Here is a 25,613-nt window from a genome sequence, read left to right as displayed (position 1 = left end):
TTGGTGCGTAAGGAGTGAAACCAGGATAACATAGAACTGGTGAAGAGGTGGTCATTGGTTGACGCGGACTTGGTGGGCCAAAGGACCTGTTTCCACACCGTGTCTCTAAACTAAACCAAACTAAACTACCGCTGGAAGGGTCAATAACCACAACACACATATTTAAGATAACTGGAAAAAGAACCAGGTTAACAAGTAGAATTTTTTTAATTCAGTTGAAATTGAATACCTGCAAAATGATAATAAAATAATTATATGCAAAAATAATTTTTTGCACGTCCAGGAAAAGAGCCGATGAGAGGATCTAACTGGATTTTAACTATTACGAAGGTGAGGCACTTGGCCACAGAGCTGAATGCACTGTTAGATTTTCTGAATTAATAGCAATTTACTAAGAAGCATATTTACCATACCATGAAGAGACAAAGAACTGCTGATGTTGGAACCTTGAGCAAAACACAAAGTGCTGGAAGAACTCTGCAGGTCAGGCAGCAATAGTGGAGGGAATGGACATTGATGTTTTGGAGTCGGGACCCTTCGGGAATAGAGGGGGTGAAAAATGAAAAAGAGAGTCCAGACTCACTTAGTCAGCCACATGAAGAAGGATCCGTTCCCTCCACAGCAGCTGCCTGACCCATTGAGCTCCTCCAGCATGTGGTGATTTGCCCAAGATTCCGTATAGTATATTCATATATGAGAAGAGAGGTTGGGAGGCCATGTTGCAGTTATATAAGACGTTTGTGAGGATATATTTAGAGTATTGTGTTCAGTTCTGGGCACCATGTTATAGGAAAGATGTTGTCAAGCTGGAAAGTGTGCAGAGAAGATTTACAAATATATTGCCAGAACTCAAGGGTATGAACTATAGAGAGAGGTTGAGCGGGGAGGATGAGGAATGATCTTGTAGCGGTGTACAAAATCATGAGAGGAATAGATCGGGTAGATGCACAGAGTCTCTTGTCCAGAGTATGGGAATCGAGTACCAGGGGGCATAGGTTTAAGGTCATAAGGAATAGGAGTAGAATTAGGCCATTCGGCCCATCAAGTCTACGCCATTCAATCATGGCTGAATTCGATCTATCTCTCCCTCCTAACCCAATTCTCCTGCTTTCTCCCCATAACCTATGACACGTCCAAATCAAGAATTTATCTACATGGGGGGAAAGGTGAGGGGGGAAAGATTTAAGAGAAATCTAAGGTGTAACTTGTTCACACAAGGTGGGTGTATGAAACGAGCTGCCGGAGGAGGTGGTTGAGATTGGGACTATCGCAACGTTTAAGAGATATTTGGAAAGGTACAAGGATAGGACAGGTTTAGAGGGATATGGGCCAAACACATGCAGGTGGGGCTAGTGTAGATGGGATACGTTGGTTGGTGTGGATTAGTTGAGCCAAAAGGCCTGTTTCCATGCTGTATGACTCTTGGACTCTATATCTGCTCAGAATTGCAGCTCTCCAAGCGACCCCCACCCACTGTTTCCCCCTCTGTGATACTGGCTACTCTCCTGCTCTATGACCACACTCTGATCCAGACTCACTCCTACAGCCATGTGATGAAATGTCCCCAACCCAAAACTTTGTCTGCCCATTCCCTCCACAGATGCTGCCTGACCCACAGAGTTCCTCCAGCACTTTGTTTTTTGCTCAAAATTCCAGCATCTGCAGTTCCTTGTATCTCAATGTTACTGTTCCACTGCAAAATCTCCTTCAGGTATGCCTAATTGAAAGATGTTCTTTTTCTCTCTTCTATACATTCTGTACTTAAACTAGGATCGTACTTGCAATAATTTTACAGATCTGTATGTAAAAAATGAATTTCTGTGTACCTTGGTACACGTGATAACAAAGAATTATTGAAGCATTAACCATTCACAGTGGTGCAGCTGTAGAGTTGATGCTTTGCTGCGCCAGAGACAAGGGTTCAATCACAGACTAAGGAAACTGTCTGTACGGAGTTTGTACGTTCTCCCTGTGACCTGCATGGGATTACTGTGGGATCTCGATTTCCTCCCATACTCCAAAGTACAGGCTACAAAGTAGGCTAATTGGCTTTGGTAAAAATTGTAAATTGTCCCTCCTGTGTGTAGGATAGTGTTAACATACGGGGGTCGCTGGTCAACACAGACTTGGTGGGCTGAAGGGTCTATTTCTGCATAGTATTTCTAAACTAAACTAAACATTGATTCAATCACAGGAATGTCAAAACATATTTTATTGGAGTACAGCAATTTAAAACCAGGACATAATCTAATTTCTGACTACTTGCTTATCCCCATTTTTTTATTCTCCATCATTGATGAGCATTCCTTCAGATGCCAAAACTCTGGAATCCCCCCACTCAGTCAAGTCGTCTCTCTTGTCACCTCACCTTCTTGAAGAAGCTCTTAAAATGAAACTCATTTACCAATCTTTTAGGTCATTTGTTCCAATATCTTCTGAATTATCTTGCAGCAAATCTTATTTTAAAATGGTCCCATTCGTAATTTATGTAGAAGGTGCTATATAAATATAAGCTGTTGCTGCCACAATTGGGAGAGAACTTAGTGCAAAGACAACATAATTTTGAAGTTCATTGAGTAATACAACAATGCAAAGATTAAAATTATTGCACAGTGTAAGCTTTATCAAACTATCTTGGATTTTCAATGCCACATTTAGACGAGTGGATTAAATGTTAAAGAGTATACATGTCGTCCAATCACCCAGAGATGACACCATTCTCAGCAGAATCCACAAGATCATTAACCAGCTTCCAAAAATTCCTAAAATAAAAATGTAATTACAAACAATTAAAACGTTTGTTAAGCTTATTTGTATCAACAGATTCTCCACATCTCTTTTAAGTTTAAGAAGGTCTTCATTAGTCAGGGTATGGAGCATACCCTGACTAATGTTGGATGTTATGTATAGTTGTACAAGATGCCAGAGAGGCTGCATTTGGAGTGTTGTGTAGGAAGGAACTGCAGATGCTGGCTTGCCGGAGATAGATATAAAATGCTGGAGTAACTCAGTGGGTCCGGCAGCATCTCTGGAGACAAAAAAAAAAGGTGACATTTTGGAGTACTGTGTTCAGTTTTGTTCACCCAGCTTTGGGAAGGATGTCATTAAGCTGGAAAGAATGCAGAGAAGATTTACAAGGATGTTGCCAGGACTCAAAGGCCTGAGCTTTAGGGAGAGTATGGGCAGGCTAGGACTATTCCTTGGAGGGTAGGAGCCTGAGGGGTGATTTTATAGTGGTGTTAATAAGATCACGAGAGGAATAAATAGGGTGGAATATATCGATTCCCCTACTCTTGCCCAGAGTAGGGGAATCGAGAACTAGAGGACATAGATTTATGGTTAGAGGGGAAATATATAATAGGTACTTGAAGGGCAACTTTTTCACACAAAGGGTGATGGGTATATGGAACAAACTGCCAGAGAAGGTAGTTGAGGCAGCTACTATAACAGCATTTAAAAGACATTTGGACAGGCACATACATCGGAGTCATAGAGTTATAGAGTGATACAGCGTGGAAACAGGCCCTTCGGCCCAACTTGCCCACACCGGCCAACAATGTCCCAGCTACACTAGTCCCATTTGCCTCTGCTTGGTCCATATCCCTCCAAACCTGTCCTATCATGTACCTGTCTAACTGTTTCCCAGCCTCAACTACCTCTTCTGATAGTTTGCTCCATACACCCACTCCTATTGAATCTTTTCCCCTTCTCCTTGAACCTATAGTATGTCCTTTGGGCCTCGATTCCCCTACTCTGCGCAAGAGACTCTGTGCATTTACCCAATCTATTCCTCTCATGATTTTGTACACCTCTATAAGATTACCCCTCATCCATGAAATAGAGGCCCAGCTTACTCAACCTCTCCCTATAACGCACACCCTCTAGATCTGGCAACATCCTTGTAAATCTTTTCTGAACCCTTTCAAACTTGACAATATCTTTCCTATAACATGGTGCCCAGATCTGAACACAATATTCTAAATGCGGTCTCACCAACGTCTTATACATCTGCAACACGACCTCCCAACTTCTATGTGTAGGAAAGAACTGCAGATGCTGCCAATCGATCCAGATCCTGCTGCAATCTTTCACAACCATCTTCACTCTCTGTAAAACCACTCATTTTTGTATCATCAGCAAAACTTGCTAATCTTGCTCTGTATGTCCAAATCATTGATGGTTAGATTGTAATAAGGCCTGTTTCCATGCTGTATGACTCTATGACTCTTAAGATAAAAAATCAGTAAGCAACAATGCTTTCCAACTGCACTATTGGTCTCAACCAGTAAACAGACTTGGATGTTTAAGTTTATTATTGTGACATATACCAGGGTATAGCAAAAAGTTTTGTTTTGCATGCTATTAAATCAGATCAGATAATGCTAGACATGAATACAATCAAAACACTCAAGTACAATAGGTAGAGCAAAGGGGATAATACAAAGAATAGAGAAGAGATGATAAATACCTGCTTCACCTTATTTCCATTCAGAAAGCCAATGTAAACTTAATGATCACTAGCTGTCACACTGGATACTTAGATTAAAATAAAAACAAGGATCTGCAGATGCTGGTTTATGAAAAAAAGACACAGTGCTGGAGTAACTCAGCAGGTCAGGCAGCATCTCTGGAGAACATGGATAAGTGATGTTTCAGTTCGTATCCTTTCTTCAGAATTAAAAGTGATATATTTGCACATGGTGTCTTAGAAATTCAGGCCACAGAGAAACACAGAAGGAGCTATGATATCAAGGACAAAGGAAGGGAAGATTAGATCACACCATTGCAAGATGTTAAATAGGTTCATTTTGTCGTTGAGAACTGCTTTGAAACAGACTGGTATTGGCAGTTTAGCAGTAAAGAGACTGTTAATATAATCCTTTTAATCTGTCAAGCCCAGTCTGCTTCAAAATATGCAAGAGCATATAACGGAAGAAATTGAATTTACAGTAACTTGTCAATTGGACTTTTCAGAGACTTGGAAGTTGCTAGATGTGTCAGAAGGTGGAAACTCAGCTGGTTGAAGAGGATCTATTGTACTCATGTATAGTATGATTTGACTGGATAGCATGCAGAACAAGTTTCTCAGTACACGTGACAATAAACTAACTACCCAGTTTACATTTATAAATATTAAGGAAAATGATGGGATTATACTAATGTACTTAATGCATAAACGTCATAGGTTGATTATATTTGAAGTTAGTTCAACATCTGCCAAACTCACCCATAGCAAGACTGATGCATATATAAATATAAGGGAAAAAAGGGATCAAAAGGGATTTTTTTTTAAAGGTACTTACTCTTTGACACTTCTGCTCACTTTATTTTCATTGAGGGCTATATTAATATAATTTTCAAAACCCTATATTCACAAAACAGGAAAGATGTAAAACAGTTTATTTTAATTTGTGACTATAAAAACAACAAAATCGGTTACTGTTTAAAAATAATTTCCAACCAAAAATACAAAAGTAAATTATAAATCAAATTGTTAAATTAGATAATAGTTTTCACTCAGAACATCTGTACCTCAGGAGCTCTGTAAATTGTCTCTAGCCAGTAGAGAGTGGATGCAGAGTGGGATAACATAGAACTAGTGTGAACTCCATGGGCTGAGGGGCCTGTTTCCATGTTGTACCTCTAAACTAAAAAAAATTAATGAAGGAGCTTCCAGCCTGATGTTAGTTTCCCAGGACAAGCCAAGAATATCCATGCTCTTTGTAAGGGAGCCAAGCATCCAGCAACCCCAGCAGATGTTACGTTGATTACTGACAACAGTAAGACAGCAGTTATCTACTGCATCAAAGGAGATGCTCATTCCTACCAGGAAGGTCATGTTAACACAATGGTACTTTCAGCAAATCAGAAATACAAGGAATCAACCAAAACTGTCCATACTTACTGTTATTTTCCTGCGAAGAAATGCATTGGAATGCTGCAGGTTTGAAATTTCACCCTGTTGTTAGATTAGAACATTAGTTGCAATATTGCAATTTTACTCAAAAGAAAAACTAAGCGTGAACCACTAGATGCAGGCACAGTTTCTTCCCCTCTAACCCTCTGCCTGAACGGTCCTTCCATAAGCTAGGATACAGTCCCGATTCTCCAACCTACTTCACAATGGACATTGAACTTTTTCTCTGTAACAGTCACGCTGCGATGCTGACAAGCTATATTCTACTTTTTGGTATCTTTCTTTCTGCTCCACCTTTTGTACTTGAGTTTGGCTTGATTGTATTCCTGTACAGTATTATCTGATTTGATTGAATAGCATTCAAAACAAAACTTTTTCACTCTTGGGTGGCACACTGGCACAGCGGTAAAGTTGCTGCCTTACAGTGCCAGAGACACAGGTTCAATCCTGACTACAGGTGCTGTCTGTATGAAACTTGTACATTCTCCTTGTGACACATGTGTTTCTCCGGGTGCTCCAGTTTCCCCCCACACTCTAAAGACGTACAGGTTTGTAAGTTAATTGGCTTTGGTAAAATTGTAAATTGTCCCCAAGGTGTAGGAGAGCGTTAGTGTACAGGGATTGCTGGTCGGCGCAGAATCAGTGGGCCAAAGGGCCTGTTTCAGCGCTGTATCTCTAAAGTATAGACTAAGTAAAGTGCCTCAATGCACTTATCTTTAGTAACAACACAGACTATCAGTTCACTTCGCTTGATATTATAGACTTAGTATCGTCCAAAATGGATTTGGGTGAATTCTCCTGAAACAGAGATTCCTGCTATAACTCACACTGTTTCTGAACATCTATGCTTCACAGTCCAGCGATGAATACACAATTAACAGTGAAGAAACACACCAAAATAAGTGTATCCTTTCCCCACTGTAGTTTTAGAGAAAGAAAGAAACTATAAGAATTCTAGCCAATTTAGAAGGCTTGTGAATGGCATGCAAAGTCCTGAGGTAAAAGTGAATGGAAAACCCCGGACAACGAACGTTTTAGGAAGACACAAAGTGCAGAATGAACTTAGCGAGTCAAGCAACATTCGTGGAGGGAATGGACAGACAATGTTTCGGGTCGGGACCTTTCATCAGACTGGTGAGGAAACCATGTTTACTGAACAAAGAAGAGGGAGAGAGAGGTCAACTCAGATGTCCTCGAGTGGATTTACTGAAGTGTAAACTGACTATTCCCTCAACAGACATTGCCAGACTCGCTGAGTTCATCCGGTGTTTTGCTCAATTTCCAGCATCTGCAGTTCCTTGTGTCAACATATTTGGAGACATCAATTATCCCAATAAAGAATGAGATAATGTCAGATAAGTGGACAATAGGGGAGATAGATTTCGGGAAAGTATTCTAGAAAATCCAGGGGGGCTCAGTGGCGAAACTAGTAGAGCCGCTGCCTCACAGCACCAGAGACCCAGGGTTAATCCAGATCTCTGATGCTCTCTGTGTGGAGTTTGCACATTTTCCCTGTGACTGAGTGAGTTTCCTCTTGGTGCTCCGATTTCCTCCCACATCCCAAAGACATGCGGGTTTGTAGGTTAATTGGCCCTCTGTAAATTGCCCCTAGTGTGCAGGGCGTGGATGCAACAGTTGGATAACATAGAATGAAGTGATCGATGGTCTGCGTGGATTCAGTGGGCCAAAGCGCCTGTTTCTATGCTGTATCTATGCAGCTGTTTCTATGCTGCATCCCAGGGGGTCCAAAATGGCAAAAGCCAGAATTTTGACAACAATCATGAGTACCTGAGAGTCTCTGAGGGAGCTCTGCAATGCATTGGTGACTGTGGAAGGCACCATGGACTGCTTCAATTCCTTCTCCACCTCTTGAATCTGTTCTGTTATTTGAAAGATTTTGCTCCGCAAGAATAACACTTTCTCTGTGATAGACAGTCGGTGCTCCTTGGCTTCAACTGGTTTTGCAACAGGCTGTACTTCTGCAAAGACAATAATTCAGAATGTACTTCAAGATGCTTCGGAGGTTGAACTGATTTGGATTGTTTTCCTTGGAATGATAGAGGTTGAGGAGAGACCTGATAGAAGGACATAAAATTATGAAAAACATGGATAGGGTAGACAGGGGGTGAGGTTGTTGTTAGGTACTAACTTAAAGTTGGATAAATCAAAAAACTGGATTGGTCTGTCAGAACTTTATTTCCACAGGGTGGAAACGTCAAAGATTAGAGGGTGTAGCTTTAAGGTGAGAGGGACAAAGTTTAAAGGAGATGTGCAGAGGGTGCTTGGTGCATGTCCAGATACCATAGTGGCATCTAAGAGGCTTTTAGATAAGCACATGGATGTGCAGGGAATGAAGGGATATAGCTCACATGCAGCCTGAGGAGATCAGTTCACAGGAGATCAGGCGATCACAATAACCTGGCTCTCAACACCAGCAACACCAAGGAACTGATTGTGGACTTTGGAAGGCGTAGGATGGGGACCCACTGTCCCGTTTATAACAACGGGTCGATGGTGGAAAGGGTCAAGAGCTTCAAATTCCGGGGCGTGCATATTTCCGAAGATCTCTCCTGGTCCCAGAACACTAATGCAATCGTAAAGAAAGCACATCAGCGCCTCTACTTCCTGAGAAGATTACGGAGAGTCGGTATATCGAGGAGGACTCTCTCGAACTTCTACAGGTGCACAGTAGAGAGCATGCTGACCGGTTGCATTGTGATTTGGTTCGGCAGAAAAGACTTAAAAATGTTGTAAACACTGCCCAGCCCATCATCGGCTCTGACCTCACTACCATCGAGGGGATCTACCACAGTCGCTGCCTCAAAAAGGTTGGCAGCATCATCAAAGACCCCACAGCCATCAGACTATTAAGACTATTAAACTCAATTCAAACAAAATCTGAACTTTAATTAGCCTACTGCACTTTATATGTTTATTTAGGTGTATATATATATATATATATATATATATATATATTCAATGGTATATGGACACACATCTGTTCTGCATTATTTATGCCTGCAATATTCTGTTGTGCTGATAGCAAAGCAAGAATTTCATTGGTCTATCTGGGACACATGGCAATAAACTTTCTTGAATTTTGAGTTTAACTTGGCAATATGTTCAGTACAGTCATTGTGCACCAAAGGGCCCCCGTCCCTTGTGCTGTAATGTGCTATTGTATGTTTTATAAGAGGCAGCATATTTATTCTCCACAGTTATTTATTTTCTACTGCATTAGTGACCAAAAATTAATCTACAATTCACACACCTCCAGAGTCAGGGACAGTTTCTTCCCAGCTGTTATCAGGCAAATAAGCCATCCTATCACTAACTATGGAGTGGTCCTGAGCTACTATCTACCTCATTGGAAACTACCTTTAATAGGACTTTACTGGACTTTATCTTGCACTAAACATTATTCCCATTATCCTGTAATCATGTATAGTTTTTATATATAGTCATGTATAGTCTTTCTGCTGACTGGACAGCACACAACAAAAAAAGCTTGTCACTATACCTACACTACACAAGACAATAAACTAAACAAAAAAATTGCAAGCAATGGCAGAGTAATTCTGCAGTGCTGGTACCTCTGCATAATGCATTAATCCTAAAGTCTTGGTTTACCTTGTTGTTTTGGTTTTGAAAGTTCCCTCTCAAGTTCATCCCTTATCCTATAAAAGAAAGAGGATTGCCAAATATGTTAACAACATACGGCTTTTCAGCATGGAAACCACATGGGATGTGAAGCCACTTTTTATTAGCCCACCTCAGTCATGACAATTACCTCCCAACCATTTCCACATTCAGGGACAAGTCCATCCCTTGAGCAGTGGGAAGTGTTGACCAGGTGCTGAGAAATGATCTGACCAACAGCTCAGGCTGCAAATTGAAGTTCTACCATTTAATAGATAAACCATTCCCATGCTTAACAACCGTGTGAAAGAGAAAACTTACATGGAGAAGAGAACATAGAACAGTAAGAGAACAGGCCCTTTGGCCCACAATGTCCATGACAAATGTAATGCCAAGTTATATTAATCTTCTCTGCCTCCATGTGATCCATATACCTCCATTCCCTGCATTCCCATGGACCAATCTAAAAGCCCCTTAAAAGCCACTATCATATCTGCCTCCACCACCACACCTGTCAGCATGTTCTAGACTCCCACCACCTTCTTATGTCAAAAAATAACTTGTCCCACACATCTCCTTTAAACTTTTGCCCCTCTCTCCTTAAAGCTATGCCCTCTAATCTTTTAACATTTCCCTCGTGGGAAAATATTCTGACTGTCTACCCTATCTATGCCTCTCATAATTAACTATATATCCATCAGGTCTCCCCCTCAACCTACGATGCTCCAGTTAAAACAATCCATGTTGGTCCAACCTCTCCTTGTAGCATTCTGGTAAGAAGAATTGCATGTTTGTGAGATAGTTAACATTTGTTCCATTGGTGAAGACCTTTCCAGAGGATAGAAAATCCATTCGCCACAATAAATTCTAAAGCAGTTCACACAGTGATGTACTCACTGTCCAAGTTTGGAGCAAATTTCACTCAAGCTCAACATCAGACATGTTTTTGGCAAAGTATCTTTTTAAAAACAATGATCATCTTATAGTGCAAGAGAGCTTCCAGCTCACCATATTCTTAAATTTGGGGCTATTAAAGGAAGGGTGTAGAGGCCCCGTTACTGGAAGTATGTGGAGATTTTGGAGAGAGCGCATAAGAGGTTCACCAGAGTGCTGCTTGGATTACAGGATATTAGCTACAGGGCGAGGTTGCACAGACTTTCTCTGGAGCGTCAGAGATTGAAGGGAGACCTGATAGAAGTATATGATATTTCATAGATTGGGTAGACAGTCAGAAACTTTTTCCCAATGAGGAAAAGTCAATAACAGCTTTCATGTGAGAGGTGGAAGATTTAGAGAAGAGATGCAGGACAAGTTTTGTTTTATACAGAGGCTGGTGGGTGCCTGGAATGAGCTGCCAGTGATAGTGGTAGAAACAGATACGATAGTGGTGTTTATGGATGTGCAGGGAATGGAGGGGTATGGATCAGGAACAGGCAAGGGAGATTAGTTTATCTTGGCATAATGATCAGCACAGATATTGTGGGCCTGTTCCTGTGATGTACTGTTCTATGTGTTCAAGAAGGAACTGCAGATGCTGGAAGATCGAAGGTACACAAAATTGCTGGAGAAACTGTTCTATGTTCTATGAGGCACTGTCTTAAAAGGCAGCCAATATCATCGAAAACCCACACCACCCTGGCCACACACTCATCTCGCTACTACCATTGGGAAAAAGATACAGGAGCCTGAAAACCATGACCATCAGGTTCAAGAACAGCTTCTGCCCTGCATATTCGCTACAATGCTGAGAACTATATTCTGCAGTCTGTATCTTTCCCTTTGCTCAGTCTATTGTACTTGAGTTTCAACTGATTGTGTCTATATATATTTTCTGATCTGTTTGGCGAGCATGCAAAACAAAGCTTTTTACTGTACCTCAGTTCACGTGACAATAATAAGGCTAAATCTAAACCATCAGGTTCTTGAACACTGCACAACACTCACCACAGCAACTATGATCTTCTATGGACTGTCTTTGGTTGCACTATGGGCTTCTATATTTACACTATTATGGTTACCTAGTTTCAGGTTGTCAATTATTATAAATGTATCTGATTAGAATTGCGGGCCTGTTAAGCAGCAGCAAGTATAAATTTCATTCTTTCAATGTTGCTACATACGACAATTAAACACTCTTGACTCTCTTGAACATGTGGGCATAGTCTCTATTAATGACCATGATAATATAGACGTAAATGAAGAGAGACAGTGCTGGAGTAACTTAACAGGTCAGGCACTAACATATATGTAGGTGACATTTCGTGTCGGGACCCTTCCTCAGTCTTCAGTTTGACGAAGGGTCCCGACCCCAAAATGTCACCTATCCATGTTTTCCAGAGATCCCTCCTGACTCACTGAGTTACTTCAGCACATTGTGATTCTTTGTGTAAACCAGCATTTGCAGTTTCTCTATAAATGCTTGGAAGTCTCAAGGTTTACAGTAAGTGAATGAATTCTGCCACATTTCTATTCCTAACCACACCAACTCAACAATCGTGTTAGCAATAACTCCCCACTGCAAGAGGCTCTTAAGTTTAACACTCAATGTTATATAGTCAACAACCACCACAACAATGAATGATTGCCTCAATGCATTCTGTTCCCAACACATATGGACTCCTGTTCACAGAGAGAGCGTGCATGTGCAAAATGAGATAACTAAACAACCATAACATAACATGCTCAAACCAGTGCGTTTACAGAATGAAGCATCCAAATTACTTCATAATTCTCAAGAAATTCTAGGTACATACTCATCATTTCTCTGCAAATCGCGTTTTGTCTCTTGCTCCAGATTTAAGATTCTCTGACGCACTTCTTCTACGTGGTGAGTTTTCACTGGCCTGTTCTCCATTACTTGAAGCTCAGCCTGAAGGTTCTGTGGGGTTCAGGGGGGAAAAGGAACTAATCTCAAAATAAAAAACATCTTATTGAAAATCTCTACCTCTCAATAACTATCATCAAAAGCAATAAGGAAACTAGAGACAGCATATGTCTGCACCCCTATCCTATTCTAGCATTACAATGCAATATGAATATCCCTTTATGGGAGCGGAAAAGACATGCAAAAGTTAAACATGGTATACAGTTCAGACACCACTAAATAATTTGAGAACTGTAAGCAAGCAAAATGTATTTAGTGTCAACTCAAAAGTAACTAAACGCAGGGGGAAGGGAGAAAGGGGAGACTGGAGGAGAGGGGGATAGAGCGGACAATGAGGGGAAGGGTTGAATGGGGGGAGGGGGGAGGGGAAAGCGGAAAATTGGTTGGGGGGAATTGGGGGGAGCTTTCCTCTAAAAAGGCTGTGCAAAAGCTTTACAGGACATTTTATTTAAGGCTGAAATACCATTCCAATTGTAATATCTACAATTTTTTCCAACATCGAGGCATTTTTTAAACATTACCTTATGTTCATTCATTGGCTGCACCTCCAGGAGTGAGGCGAGGTACGCATCATATTCAACCTGAAAGTTGGAGACACCAGGAAGTATCACAATTAAACAAAGGTGAATAAAACTGCTGCAGCAATCATCTAACGAAACCAACAATTTGGCTTTTGTAAAAACTGAAAAAAACGAGGACTCGGGAAAGGGGGAGTGGAAGAGAGTGAGATACAGATGGAAAGAACAGACAATAGGAAAGGGAGCAAAAAGGTTTAATTTGCAGGATATTACCTTTATTTCTCTCAAAATATTGCGGAACGTTGTAGTGTCTTGGCAAATGTCTTCAAAAACCTCGCTGAAGATCTGAAGTCGTCGCAGGTTTGGTCCAGGACAGTGGCCTAGTTTCATCAACTCCTACATTTACGATGCAAGACAGGGTATCAGGTAAAAGCTGAGACCACCAACGGAGAAGGAAAAACTGCTTATTAGATGCAGGACTTCAAGTGCTTAAATCACTTAAGTAAATTTTGATAAGTATAGTATGAATTAACTGAATGACTGTTGAAATAAATAATTTGAACAACACCAAATATCTGTGAAGGTAAAATAAACCAGAACAAGGATCTAAAGATCTTCTGACCGACATCCACTATAAACCCACTGACTCCCATGGCTATCTGGACTACACTTCTTCCCACCCTGCTTCCTGTAAGGACTCCATCCCCTACTCCCAATTCCTCCGTCTACGCCGCATCTGCTCCACGGATGAGGCGTTCCACACCAGGACATCTGAAATGTCCTCATTGTTCAGGGAACGGGGGTTCCCCTCCTCCACCATAAATGAGGCTCGCACCAGGGTCTCTTCCATACCCCGCAACACTGCTCTCTCTCCCCATCCCCCCACTCACAACAAGGGCAGAGTGCCCCTAGTCCTCACCTTTCACCCCACCAGCCGTCACATACAAAAAGTAATCCTCCGTCAGTTTCGCCACCTCCAACGTGACCCCACCACTCGCCACATCTTCCCATCTCCCCCCATATCTGCCTTCTGCAAAGACCGCTCCCTCCATAACTCCCTTGTCAATTCTTCCCTTCCCTCTCATACCACCCCCTCCCCAGGCACTTTCCCTTGCAACCGCAAGAGATGCAACACTTGTCCCTTTACCTCCCCCCTCGACTCCGTTCAAGGACCCAAGCAATCGTTCCAGGTGCGACAGAGGTTTACCTGCATCTCTTCCAACCTCATCTATTGCGTCCGCTGCTCTAGATGTCAGCAGATCTATATCGGTGAGACCAAGCGGAGGTTGAGCGATCGTTTCGCCGAACACCTCCGCTCGTTCCGCAAGAACCAAGCTGACCTCCAGGTGGCTCAGCACTTCAACTCCCCCTCCCACTCCGTCTCCGACCTCTCTGTCCTGGTTCTCCCCCATGGCCACAGCGAGCAGCACCGGAAATTGGAGGAACAGCACCTCATATTCCGTTTGGGGAGTCTGCATCCTGGGGGCATGAACATCGAATTCTCCCAATTTTGTTAGTCCTTGCTGACTCCTCCCCTTCCTCAGTCCACCTGCTGTCTCCTCCCATCCCCCAGCCTTCGGGCTCCTCCTCCTTTTTCCTTTCTTGTCCCCGCCCCCGATCAGTCTGAAGAAGGGTTTCGGCCCAAAACGTTGCCTATTTCCTTCGCTCCATAGATGCTGCTGCACCCGCTGAGTTTATCCAGCTTTTTTGTGTACCTAAGGATCTAAAGATGCTGGTTTAGAAAAAAAAAAGAAAAAAAGGGTCCTGACCCGAAACAACACAATATTCTCCAGAGATGCTGCCTGTCCCACTGAGTAACTCCTGACCCATTGAGTTAAAACTAGATTAACTTAATTTCCAAAGGAGGCAAAAGAAGGTGCATGGTTGCAGGGCATATCACCTATTCCTTCTCTCCAGAGATGCTGCCTGATCCGCTGACTTACTCCAGTCTTTTGTGTCTGCCTTCAGTTTAAACCAGCATCTGCAGTTCCTCCCTGTACAAGGTATGTACCTTTTTAACTGAATGCATAACTGAAGTCGGTTCGGGTCAAAGATACGGTCGGGTTTACTGAAATGGCGGATGTTACGCTCCGTTGCGTACTACACGTCAGTCCATTGGATTTTGCAGGAGTGGTCTATCTTGCTTCGCTCTAAGATCTTTGTCTTTTGTCTCCTTTGCACCTCCAGCCTTTGGCAATTACTCCACCATCTGCCAATCACTCCCTCACCCATATCCACCTACTTGCCAGGCTTTGTCCCGCCACCACCACTCTTTTCCAACTGTCTCCCCTATTCTCCATCAGTCTGAAAATCGTTCCCGACCCAAAATATTGTGGGTCTATTTCCTACCACAGATGCTGCCCAACCTGCTGAGTTCCTCCAGCACTTTGTGCTTTGATCACGATTCCAGCATCTGCAGTTCCTTGTGCCTCCAACACAAATATTTAAGGGTGACCAGGATTCTATAACCAAGAGCCAACACTTAATTTCCTAGCAAAGAATTCCTACCAAAGCAATCTAAGTTTGGGTTTATTATTGTCACGTGTATCGAGGTACAGTGAAAAGCTTTGTTTTGTCTGTTATCCAAATAGACCACTCTGTTTTGCACTTCAAGAGATGACACAAAGTGCTGAAGCTCCAGTATTTTGTGTCTTTTTTTGTAAACCAGCATCTGTAGTTCCGTGTTTCTACATTTCTCAGTTTTTCACTTCCTTGCCATCCCCCTATATACCCTGCCACCAACTATTTTGATTCTGAATGGTGGTTTTAGTGATCTCAGCACATCTATAAAACTCCTTACAAAGTGCTGGAGTACCTCAGCAGGTCAGGCAGCATCCCTGGAGAACATAGATAGGTGATGTTTTAGGTCAGGACTTTCTTCAGACTGATTGTGCGGCGGGAGGGAAATATGCTGGTAGATTTGTAGATAAGTGGAGTAAGTGACAAAGGCTAGAGGTTAAAAGGGGACAAAAGAGTGTCAGACAAGGAGAGAAGAGGAGGAGGCCTATTTCCTTGCTGGGTCTTTTAATGCAATCAATCAATAAATCAAAAAGCCTGTTTTAACTAAGAAGGGTCCCGACACTAAATGTCACCTATCCATGTTCGCCATTGATGCTGCATGAACTGCTGAGTTTCTCCAGTACTTTGTCTCTATTTTTCTGTAAACCAACTTCTGCAATTACGTAGAAATAAAGAACTGCAGATGCTGATTAACACACAAAAGGACACAAAGTGCCAGTGTTACCAAGTGGATCAGGTAGCATCTCTGGGGAACATGGATAGGTGATATTTTGGATCAGGACACTTCTACAAACTCAGTTCCTTGTTTCTGCAGTTCCTTGTTTTTATAAAATTACTTACATTGGCCAGCTTCCACTCGTGCTTCTGTGCCACTTTGTAACCAGACATTATATCCCTCTCCAGCAGATCTTGTTTCATCAGGACTTTGCGTTCGAAATCAAGTAGCTTTCTGAATTGGTCCTCCTTTGTCACTCCAGCCAAATATGATTCAATGAACTGCCTCTGGTACTGGCTTCCAGAGGGCCCTTCACATTTCTGCGGCTGAGGCTTCATCAGCATGAGAGCTGTGAAGTCCAGTTCCTCTTTGATGCAGTGATCTTGCAGACTTTGCTTCTTAGCATCTGTGATTAGCGTGCATGTGCTTGAAGTCGTGTCTGGTATCTCCCGAGAACCTCTAGCTGCACTCTGATCTAAATCACAGAGGATAGGAAGGTTAGCTGCAGGCAGGTTTGGCAGCACCGTGGTCATCAGGCTAAGTTCTACCATTGCTTCGGTCATTTTCTTGACTTTCATCTTGCTTAACTGCTGGATTGACGTGCTTTTCTCTTTCCTGTGGGTGGTTATTTTAGCGCCTTGCCACGACACTGCACCTTTGTATTGCCCAGATACTTTGGACAGATTCCTTTGGTTTAAGTGCCCAAAAGTGTAGGCACAAATGTCAGCTTTCTGACCCTTTTCCAAGTCGTGGAGAAGCTGCCGAAGCGTTGTCTTATGTGGGTCGGAGCACTTGGTGGAGTTCATTCTTGCAGAGGAGCAAAACCTGAAAATAAAGGAACAATCAATTTAAGGCTTAAGGTGAGAGGGGAAAGATTTGAGAGGGATCTTAGGGGACTAGAGAACAGGCCATCCTAGACTGGGTATTGTGTAATGAGGAAGGATTAGTTAGCGATCATGTTGTACAAACCCGCTTGGGCAACAGTGACCAAAATATGGTGGAATTCTGCATTAGGATGGAAAGTGACATGGTTAATTCAGAGCTAGGGTCCTGAACGTAAAGAAAGGAGACTTTGAAGGTATGAGACAGGAATAGGATAGGATAGACTGGCAAATTATACTTAAAGGGTTGACGGTGGAAATACAATGGCAAAGATTTAAAGACTGCATTGATGAACTCCAAAGATTGTTCATTCCTGTCTGGCGAAAAAATAAAACGGGGAAGGCGGCTCAACCGTGGCTAATGAGGGAAATCAAGGCTAGTGTTAAATCCAAGGAAGAGGTATATAAATTGGCCAGAGGAAACAGCAAACCGGAGGACTGGGAGAAATTTAGAACTCAACAGAGGTTAATTAAGAGGGGGAAAAAAGAGCATGAAAGAAAGCTTGCAGGGAATATAAAAACTGATTGTGTACAAAGGAAAAGGTTAATGAAGACAAATGTAGGTCCCTGACTCAGAGACAGGCGAATTTATAATGGGAAACAAGGAAATGGCAGAACAGTTAAACAAGTGCCTTGGTTCTGTCCATTAAGCAAGACACAATCTCCCAGAAAAACTAGGGGACCGAAGATCTAGTGGGTGGGAGGAACTGTAGGGAATCCACATTAGTCAGGAAATGGTGTTAGGTAAAATGTTGAGACTGAAGGCAGATAAATCTCCAGGGCCTGGTGGTCTGCATCCCAGAGTACTCAAACAGGTGGCCCTAGAAAATATGGATGCATTGGTGATCATTTTCCAATGTTCTCTCGACTCTGGATCAGTTCCTGTGGACTGGAGGGTAGCCAATGTAACTCCACTTTTTAAGAAAGGAGGGAGAGAGAAAGCAGGGAATAATAGACCAGTTAGTCTTACATCGGTAGTGGGGAAGATGCTTGAGTCGGTTATTAAAGATGTTATAGCAGCGCATTTGGAAAGCAGTGACAGGATCGGTCAAAGTCAGCATGGATTAATGAAGGGGAAATCATGCTTGACTAAACTTCTGGAATTTTTTGAGCATGTAACAAGTAAAATGGAAAAGGGAGAGCCAATGGATGTGGTGTATCTGAACTTTCAAAAAGCCTTTGATAAGATCCTACACAAGAGATTAGTGTGCAAAATTAGAGCACATGGTATTGGGGGTAGGGTATTGACATGGATAGAGAACTGTTGGCAGACAGGAAGCAAAGAGTAGGAATTAACGGGTCTTTTTCAGAATGGCAGGCAGTGACTAGTGGGGTGCTGCAAGGCTCGGGACTGGGACCCCAGTAGTTTACAATATATATATGAAGGATTTAGACGAAGGAATTAAATGTGACATCTCCAAGTATGCGGATGACACAATGCTGGGTGGCAGTGTGAGCTGTGAGGAGGATGCTATGTGGCTGCAGGGTGACTTGGATAGGTTGGGTGCGTGTGCAAATGCATGGCAAATGCAATATATTGTGGAAAAATGTGAGGTTATCCACTTTGGTGGCAAGAACAGGAAGGCAGATTATTATCTGAATGGTAGACACAAAATGCTGGAGTGACTCAGCGGGACAGGCAGCATCTCTGGAGAGAAGGAATGGGTGATGTTTCGGGTCGAAACCCTTCTTCAGACTGATCTGAATGGTGTCAGATTAGGAAAAGAGGAGGTGCAACGAGACCTGGGTGCGCTTGTACATCAGTCACTGAAAGTAAGCATGCAGGTACAGCAGGCAGTGAAGAAAGCTAATGGCATGTTGACCTTCATTGCAAGAGGATTTGACTTTAGGAGCAAGGAGGTCCCCGGAAGTGGCGGCGCTGTTAACAGCTGCGGCTCGCCTGCAGTCCGTCTGTCTTTACTTTTTTCTGTTGTTTTTTTGTCTTGTTTTGGTTAAGTTTTAGTTTGTTGGGTTGTGTTAGAGGGGGTGGAACATGTTCTCTGTCTCTTCCTTCGGGGGAATGCGACTTTTTCATGTCGTATCCCCCTTCTCTGCCTCCGTCTGCGCTGAGGCCTAATGGCGGAGCTGGCGGCCTCCAGCCTGCGACCGACCCCGAGGCTCCGGAGGCAGAGCCAGCCAGGACTTACCAACGAGAGGCTGGCCGTCTTCGGGGCTGAGCAGCGGTGGCCCGACTTGCTGGTGCGGCGTTCTGGCTTTCGGCGGCGGCCTGGGGCTGATGCAGCGGGGCCCGGAGCTGGGGCAGCGGCCTGGAGCTGGGGCAGCGGCCCAGAGCGGAGACTGCGGGACCCGGAGCTGGGGCAGCGGCCCGGAGCTGGGGCAGCGGCCTGGAGCTGGGGCAGCGGCCCAGAGCGGAGACTGCAGGATCTGGAGCTGGGGCAGCGGCCCGGAGCGGAGATGGCGGGACCTGGAGCAGCGACTGCGGGACCAGAAGCTGGCGCGGCGGCCTGGAGCTGGGGCAGCGACCTGGAGCTGGGGCATCGGCCTGGAGCTGGGGCAGCGGCCCGGTGCGGAGACTGCAGGATCTGGAGCTGGGGCGGCGACCTGGAGCTGGGGCATCGACCTGGAGCTGGGGCGGCGGCCCGGAGCTGATACTGTGGCGGGCCGTCTCGGAGCGGGGATGGCGTTCCGGCTATCGGCAGCGGCGACATCACCACGGAGGTCCGCTGGACTGGAGAGCGGCATCTCCGGCCTGGATCGACCGCCTCAGCGCAGAGGGAGAACAAGGAGGGAAGAGATGGAAACTAAGACTTTGCCTCCATCACAGTGAGGATGTGCTTGGTGAACTCACTGTGGTGGATGTTTAATTGGTGTTTATTGTATGTTTTGTTATTATTGATTCTGTGTATGACCGCAGGCAACATAGTTTCGTTCAGACCGTAAGGTCTGAATGACAATAAAGGATCTATCTATCTATCTATCTATCTACTGCAGTGGTATAGGGCCCTGGTGAGACCCCGCCTGGAGTATTGTGTGTAATATTGGTCTCCTAATTTGAGGAAGGACATTATTACTATTGAGGGAATGCAGTGGGGATCCACCGGATTAATTCCCAGGATGGCTGGACTGACTTATGATGAAAGAATGGGTCGACTGTGCTTGTATTCACTGGAATTTAGAAGGATGAGAGGAGATCTTACAGAAACATATAAAATTCTTAAAAGGTTGGACAGGCTAGATGCATGAAAAATGTTCCAGATGTTGGGGTAGACCAGAACCAGGGGTCACATTTTAAGAATAATGGGCAGGCCATTTAGGACTGAGAAGAGGAAAAAACGTTTCCACCCAGAGAGTTATGAATCTGTGGAATTCTCTGCCACAGAAGGCAGTGGAGGCCAATTCACTGGATTTTTTCAAGAGAGAGTTAGATTTCGCTCTTCGGGCTAAAGGAATCAAGAGATATGGGAAAAAAGAACGGGGTACTGATTTTAGATCATCAGCCATGATCATATTGAATGACGGTGCTGGCTCGAAGGGCCGAATGGCCTACTACTGCACCGATTTTTCTATGTTTCTATGTAACTTCTTCAGTCAGAGCGTAGGCGTTTCTGGAAGGAGCTGCCAGAGGAAGCCTCGAAGCGGATACAAGTGCGACTTTAAAAAGACATTTGGATAGATATATGGATAGCAAAGCATTAGAGTGATATGTAACACATGATGGCAAATGGAACTAACATGGTCAGGGGGGCAAAAGGGCCTGCTTCAGTGCAGTACAGGCGCTGTGATTATTTTCAGTTCACAGCAGTCATCCAAATCCCCCTTTTCATCATGGAAGGAGCTGTTTTTTTTGCAGCTTCCTCACTCTTTAAGTTTATTTATATCCCACAGAATTGAGAAGTCCATTTTCTTTTAATCATGTTCATGCCAGTGTAACGAATTGTCTGGATACACATCAGTTTTGTGTTGGGACAATTTATTTCTGTAACTGTGAATGCAAATCTACAATTTGCTTATGCCTTCAATTACTGATCAGCATCAAGTTGCTGCTGCAAGATATTTTTCATGAACAATGTTTACCTGTTATGTTTGATTGTAACCCCCCCCCCCCCTGCTTAGGTTCCCAGTGCTGAACACTCCCATTGTCCCAGCTTTGACTGTACACCTAGTACTATTCCAGACCTTGACTCTGGATGCACACTTGGCCTTGCTCCTAGCCCCTCTGCACTGACACTATATCTGGCTCACACATAAAGCCCCATCCATTGACTTCCTTGTTATCTAACATGCTAGTTACTCTGTCAAATATGTCAATTGGTTGAATGCAATTTCTCACCCATACAATTATACTCACTCAGCTGTATAAGTATTCTGTTACCATTTCCTTCCTTTTCCTAACAAACTGTCCTGAAGTCATTTTCACCCCCAATATTTTCAGTATTTTGCTGTCTTCCTCTCAGCTGGGATATTTCCGAAGTCCAATAACTATATATTTAAGCAATATTATTCTATTAAATGTGATCTTGAGAGTACATAATATTTTCTGTGGTTTTCATTACACAACAATGATAAAAAGATCTTTGTTTTGATTGCACCTACCAACATGCATACATTATTATATTACAGTTAATATATACCGAGGACAATTTTTTGTTCCAATACTCCTCATTCCCAATTACTTTTACATTGAAGTGATTGAAATCAAAGTGAAGTTTAAATGGCATCAGAAAAATAAAACCTCCGGAATGGATGATATTCATTACGTGGTTGGTTGGGGTCCGTATCAAGCACAATTACTATATTAAACTTTGAAACTTCAGATGTCCTGGTTCAAGCTAAAACCAAAGACAAATAATAACCTCCTCACACATTCCCCTGCAAGAATCTCTGTCACTCCTTTAAAATATGCCCATTCTTTGAACAAGCTTTTAAACATTGCATCTGAATCAGTTTCCATCTGATTACACTCCTTGAGGATGTTCATCTACGTGTTCAATTAATAAAACAACGTGTTCAATTAATAAAACATTTCTATTCAACCTGTCAAATGAATAGGGGGGGGGGGGGGGGGGGTTAGAAATAGTCAATGAGGTAAACAAACATAATAGTTGAGTGGCAAATGACAATAGTACTACCTTCCCAATATTTAACTGAAGGAAATAATGGGTTGTCTGGGCTATATGTTATGTCAGACAGCCTGACACCTTACATGTCATTTTAATATTACACTTATCCTATCCCCTGGATATTCCAGATTAATAAATTAAGGTTTTGTCAACTAATTACAAATCAGGCTAATTACAAATCAATAACATTAGCCAACTCCGAAACACGAAGCGCTGAGCATTGGGATCCATACATCACGGACAACAGGCCTCAGTTCCTCGCTCACATCTGGCAGTGCTCTCTGTCTGAACCGGGGGCTACGGAGCATTTTTGAAATTGGGGAGGCTGAGCTATCACTGATCACTGGCCTTGGAGGTACTCGGCGAGGGAGTGGAGCAACTGAGTGGGGGGGGGAAGGTGTCCCTACCATGATCGGTGTACCCCCTCCCATGGTAGGGACTTTTTGAAATTCGATGTATTAAAATCATGTTTTCGTGCATTGTAGAAGAATGATTTCAATGTTTTTTGATTTAAGTATTTTTAAGAGGTTACTTTTTAAGGGGTAACTTTTTCCACACAAAGGTGGGTGTATGGAACAAGCTACCAGAGGAGGCAGTTGAGGCAGGGACTGTCCCAACATTTAAGAAACAGTTAGACTGATACATGGAGAGGACAGGTTTGGAGGGATATGGACCAAAAGCAGGTAGTGTAGCTGGGACATGTTGGCGGGTGTGGGCAAGTTACGCCAAAGGGCCTGTTTTCACACTGTATCACTCTATGACTACATCATACCTCCACCATGCATGAATGCTTAAAAATCAAGTGGTTGAGTTTTATTGCCATATAAGGTGCAGGAATAGGCCATTCGGCCCTTCGAGCCAGCACTGCCATTCAATACGATCATGGCTGTTCATCTAAAATCAGTACCTCTTTCCTGTTTTTTCCCCATATCTCTTGATATTGCTAGCCCCAAGAGCTAAATGTAATTCTCGCTTGAAAACATCCAGTGAATTGGCCTCCACTGCCTTCTGTGGCAGAGAATTCACAACTCTCTACGTGAAGAAAGTTTGTCCTCATAGAAACATAGAAAATAGGTGCAGGAAGAGCCATTCGGCCCTTCAGCCAACTGCCATTCAATACATGGTGAAAATCAGTAGTTTGTCCTCATATCTCTTGATTGCTAGCCCCAAGAGAAAATGTAGGTGCGCTTGAAAACATCCAGTGAATTGGCCTCCACTGCCTTCTGTGGCAGAGAATTCACAATTCTCTACGTGAAGAAAGTTTGTCCTCATAGAAACATAGAAAATAGGTGCAGGAGTAGGCCATTCGGTCCTTCGGGCCTGCACCGCCATTCAATATGATCATGGCTGATCATCCAAATCAGTATCCTGTACCTGCCTTCTCTCAATACCCCCTGATCCCTTTAGCCACAAGGGCCACATCTAACTCCCTTTTAAATATAGCCAATGAACTGGCTTCAACTACCTTCTGTGGCAGAGAATTACAGAGATTCAGCACTCTCTGTGTGAAAAATGTTTTCCTCATCTCGGTCCTAAAAGATTTCCCCCTTATCCTTAAACTGTGACCCCTTGTTCTGGACTTCCCCAACATCGGGAACAATCTTCCTGCATCTAGCCTGTCCAACCCCTTAAGAATTTTGTAAGTTTCTATAAGATCCCCCCTCAATCTTCTAAATTCTAGCGAGTACAAGTCGAGTCTATCCAGTCTTTCTTCATATGAAAGTCCTGACATCCCAGGAATCAGTCTGGTGAACCTTCTCTGTACTCCCCCTATGGCAAGAATGTCTTTCCTCAGATTAAGAGACCAAAACTGTACGCAATACTCCAGGTGTGGTCTCACCAAGACCCTGTGCAACTGCAATAGAACCTCCCTGCTCCTATACTCAAATCCTTTTGCTATGAATGCTAACATACCATTCACTTTCTTCACTGCCTGCTGCACCTGCATGCCTACTTTCAATGACTGGTGTACCATGACACCCAGGTCTCGTTGCCTCTCCCCCTTTCCTAATCGGCCACTTTCCTAATCATCTCAGTCCTAACTGGCCTACCTTTTATTCTTAAACTGTAATCCCCCAACATCGGGAACATTTTTCCTGCAGTTACAGTAAGTGAAAATCTAGCAGGCAAGCAGGATGCTTTCTCCAACCACCCCCATTTAAAGGCCACTGTCTTCCACCGTTTCTACCCAGTGCTTGGTACTTACTTCCAGCAGCCACTGGTTGTCCTCCAGGATGCACCGAGCTGCAGCCTGATCCATGCCGGACACCTGGGCGAATTTGGCACAGAGACTCTCACGGCAGCAGCGCAACGCTTCCGACGGCCCGGGACTCTTGTACTGAGTCTGCTCCATGGCCGGAGCTGCAGCGAACGACTCGCCAGCCCGGCAAATACTCGTCAGCCCGGCAAACACTCGCCCACCGGCAAACACTCGCCAGCCCCGGCTCCCCGTCCGCATCTGTCCCCGCCGTTGCTTCTGCTTCCATCCCTCCCTCAGCACCGGCTCTCCAACACCCGCAACCAATGTTGATATGAGTTTTGACATTTTCGTTGATCACAGAATTTCTCAGGACAGATTGTGAGAAATTTGTGATCAGCGTTAGAGCGTGAAAATTTGGCGAAATGCGTGATTCTCACGCTCAATACGTGAGAGTTGGCAGCCCTGGGTAGAACCAAACTCAGTCTAGTTCAAAGCCTTCTTTCTATGAGAAGATTGGAGACATGTGGAGCGATAGCTTGTGAAGTACAACACAAAGGCAAGACTTTGAAGTTGACAATAATTGTCATTGTAAGATTTTACGGCTTCAGTATGCAGATAGAAATAAGCACAGGTTTTCAGTACACGCTATTGCCAGTGCGGGTCTTCTTTATTTTACAAAGGTACACTGCGCATACTCACACACATTCACAAAACTGATGATATTGAATATATCTCATGACACAAATCATACCATTCTAGTACTCAGTACTTAAAGTTACAGTTACCATTATAGTTACCAAAACACCCTAATCTACCTGCCGATAATTCACACCACTCCATAACCACGTGCCTATCCAAAAGCCGGTCGATATTTCTTCTCGTTGCGCCTGTTCGGCCCATCGTGCCTTTGCCAGCTTTCAGAGCAACCTCATTAGTGCAACTGTGTTTTCACACCCAATCCCACACACGTCTCTGCAGCCACCTGCCCCCAAGGAACACTTTGCAATAGCCAATAATCCCACCACATAACCAATGCAACGTGTAAAACCTGATGCAAGCCGTACTTCAGATTTTAAGAATTTCTCACAGGCCGTCAGACTGTCGTTTGCGGTGGCTGCGAGGCCCAAGGCATGTCCCCAGACCGCTTCCCCCACCCCCCGGGTTAGGATGGGAGCGCCGTTGCTCTTCACTAGGCCGCGGCTTCTCGGTTGCCAGGCGACGTGGGGGGGGGGGGGGGGGGGGGGGCGGGAAGAGCGAG

The 25,613-nt window shown here is 43.7% G+C and overlaps 1 protein-coding gene across 1 annotated transcript; it reads right to left on the bottom strand.

Annotated features, from left to right (window-relative positions):
• Nucleotides 1-475: 475 nt before the first annotated feature.
• Nucleotides 476-25,587, bottom strand: LOC129699534 (uncharacterized protein C6orf118-like). The gene is made up of 10 exons (XM_055639413.1): nt 25,420-25,587; nt 16,319-17,018; nt 13,232-13,354; nt 12,962-13,021; nt 12,310-12,434; nt 9,548-9,594; nt 7,706-7,896; nt 5,906-5,959; nt 5,304-5,365; nt 476-2,762 (listed from the first exon to the last, which is right to left on the bottom strand). The coding sequence occupies exons 2-10, from the start codon at nt 16,997-16,999 to the stop codon at nt 2,699-2,701; spliced, it is 1,407 nt and encodes a 468-aa protein (XP_055495388.1). The 5' UTR covers nt 17,000-17,018; nt 25,420-25,587; the 3' UTR covers nt 476-2,698.
• Nucleotides 25,588-25,613: the final 26 nt, after the last annotated feature.

Source organism: Leucoraja erinacea, chromosome 8 (genome assembly GCF_028641065.1).
Source record: "Leucoraja erinacea ecotype New England chromosome 8, Leri_hhj_1, whole genome shotgun sequence".
In the NCBI taxonomy this organism is placed as follows: Eukaryota; Metazoa; Chordata; class Chondrichthyes; order Rajiformes; family Rajidae; genus Leucoraja; species Leucoraja erinaceus.
Note: the sequence above shows the minus strand (reverse complement) of the source record. Positions and strands in the feature narration are given on the sequence as shown.

Excerpts from the sequence above, each read along its gene's own strand:
- LOC129699534 (XM_055639413.1), bottom strand. The coding sequence starts at position 16,999 with ATGAACTCCACCAAGTGCTCCGACCCACATAAGACAACGCTTCGGCAG. Across the intron at positions 9,595-12,309 it reads GATTTGCAGAGAAATGATGA|GATAAGGGATGAACTTGAGA; the intron begins GTATGTACCTAG and ends TTTCTTTTATAG. Across the intron at positions 2,763-5,303 it reads GTGAGCAGAAGTGTCAAAGA|GAATTTTTGGAAGCTGGTTA; the intron begins GTAAGTACCTTT and ends TTTTTATTTTAG.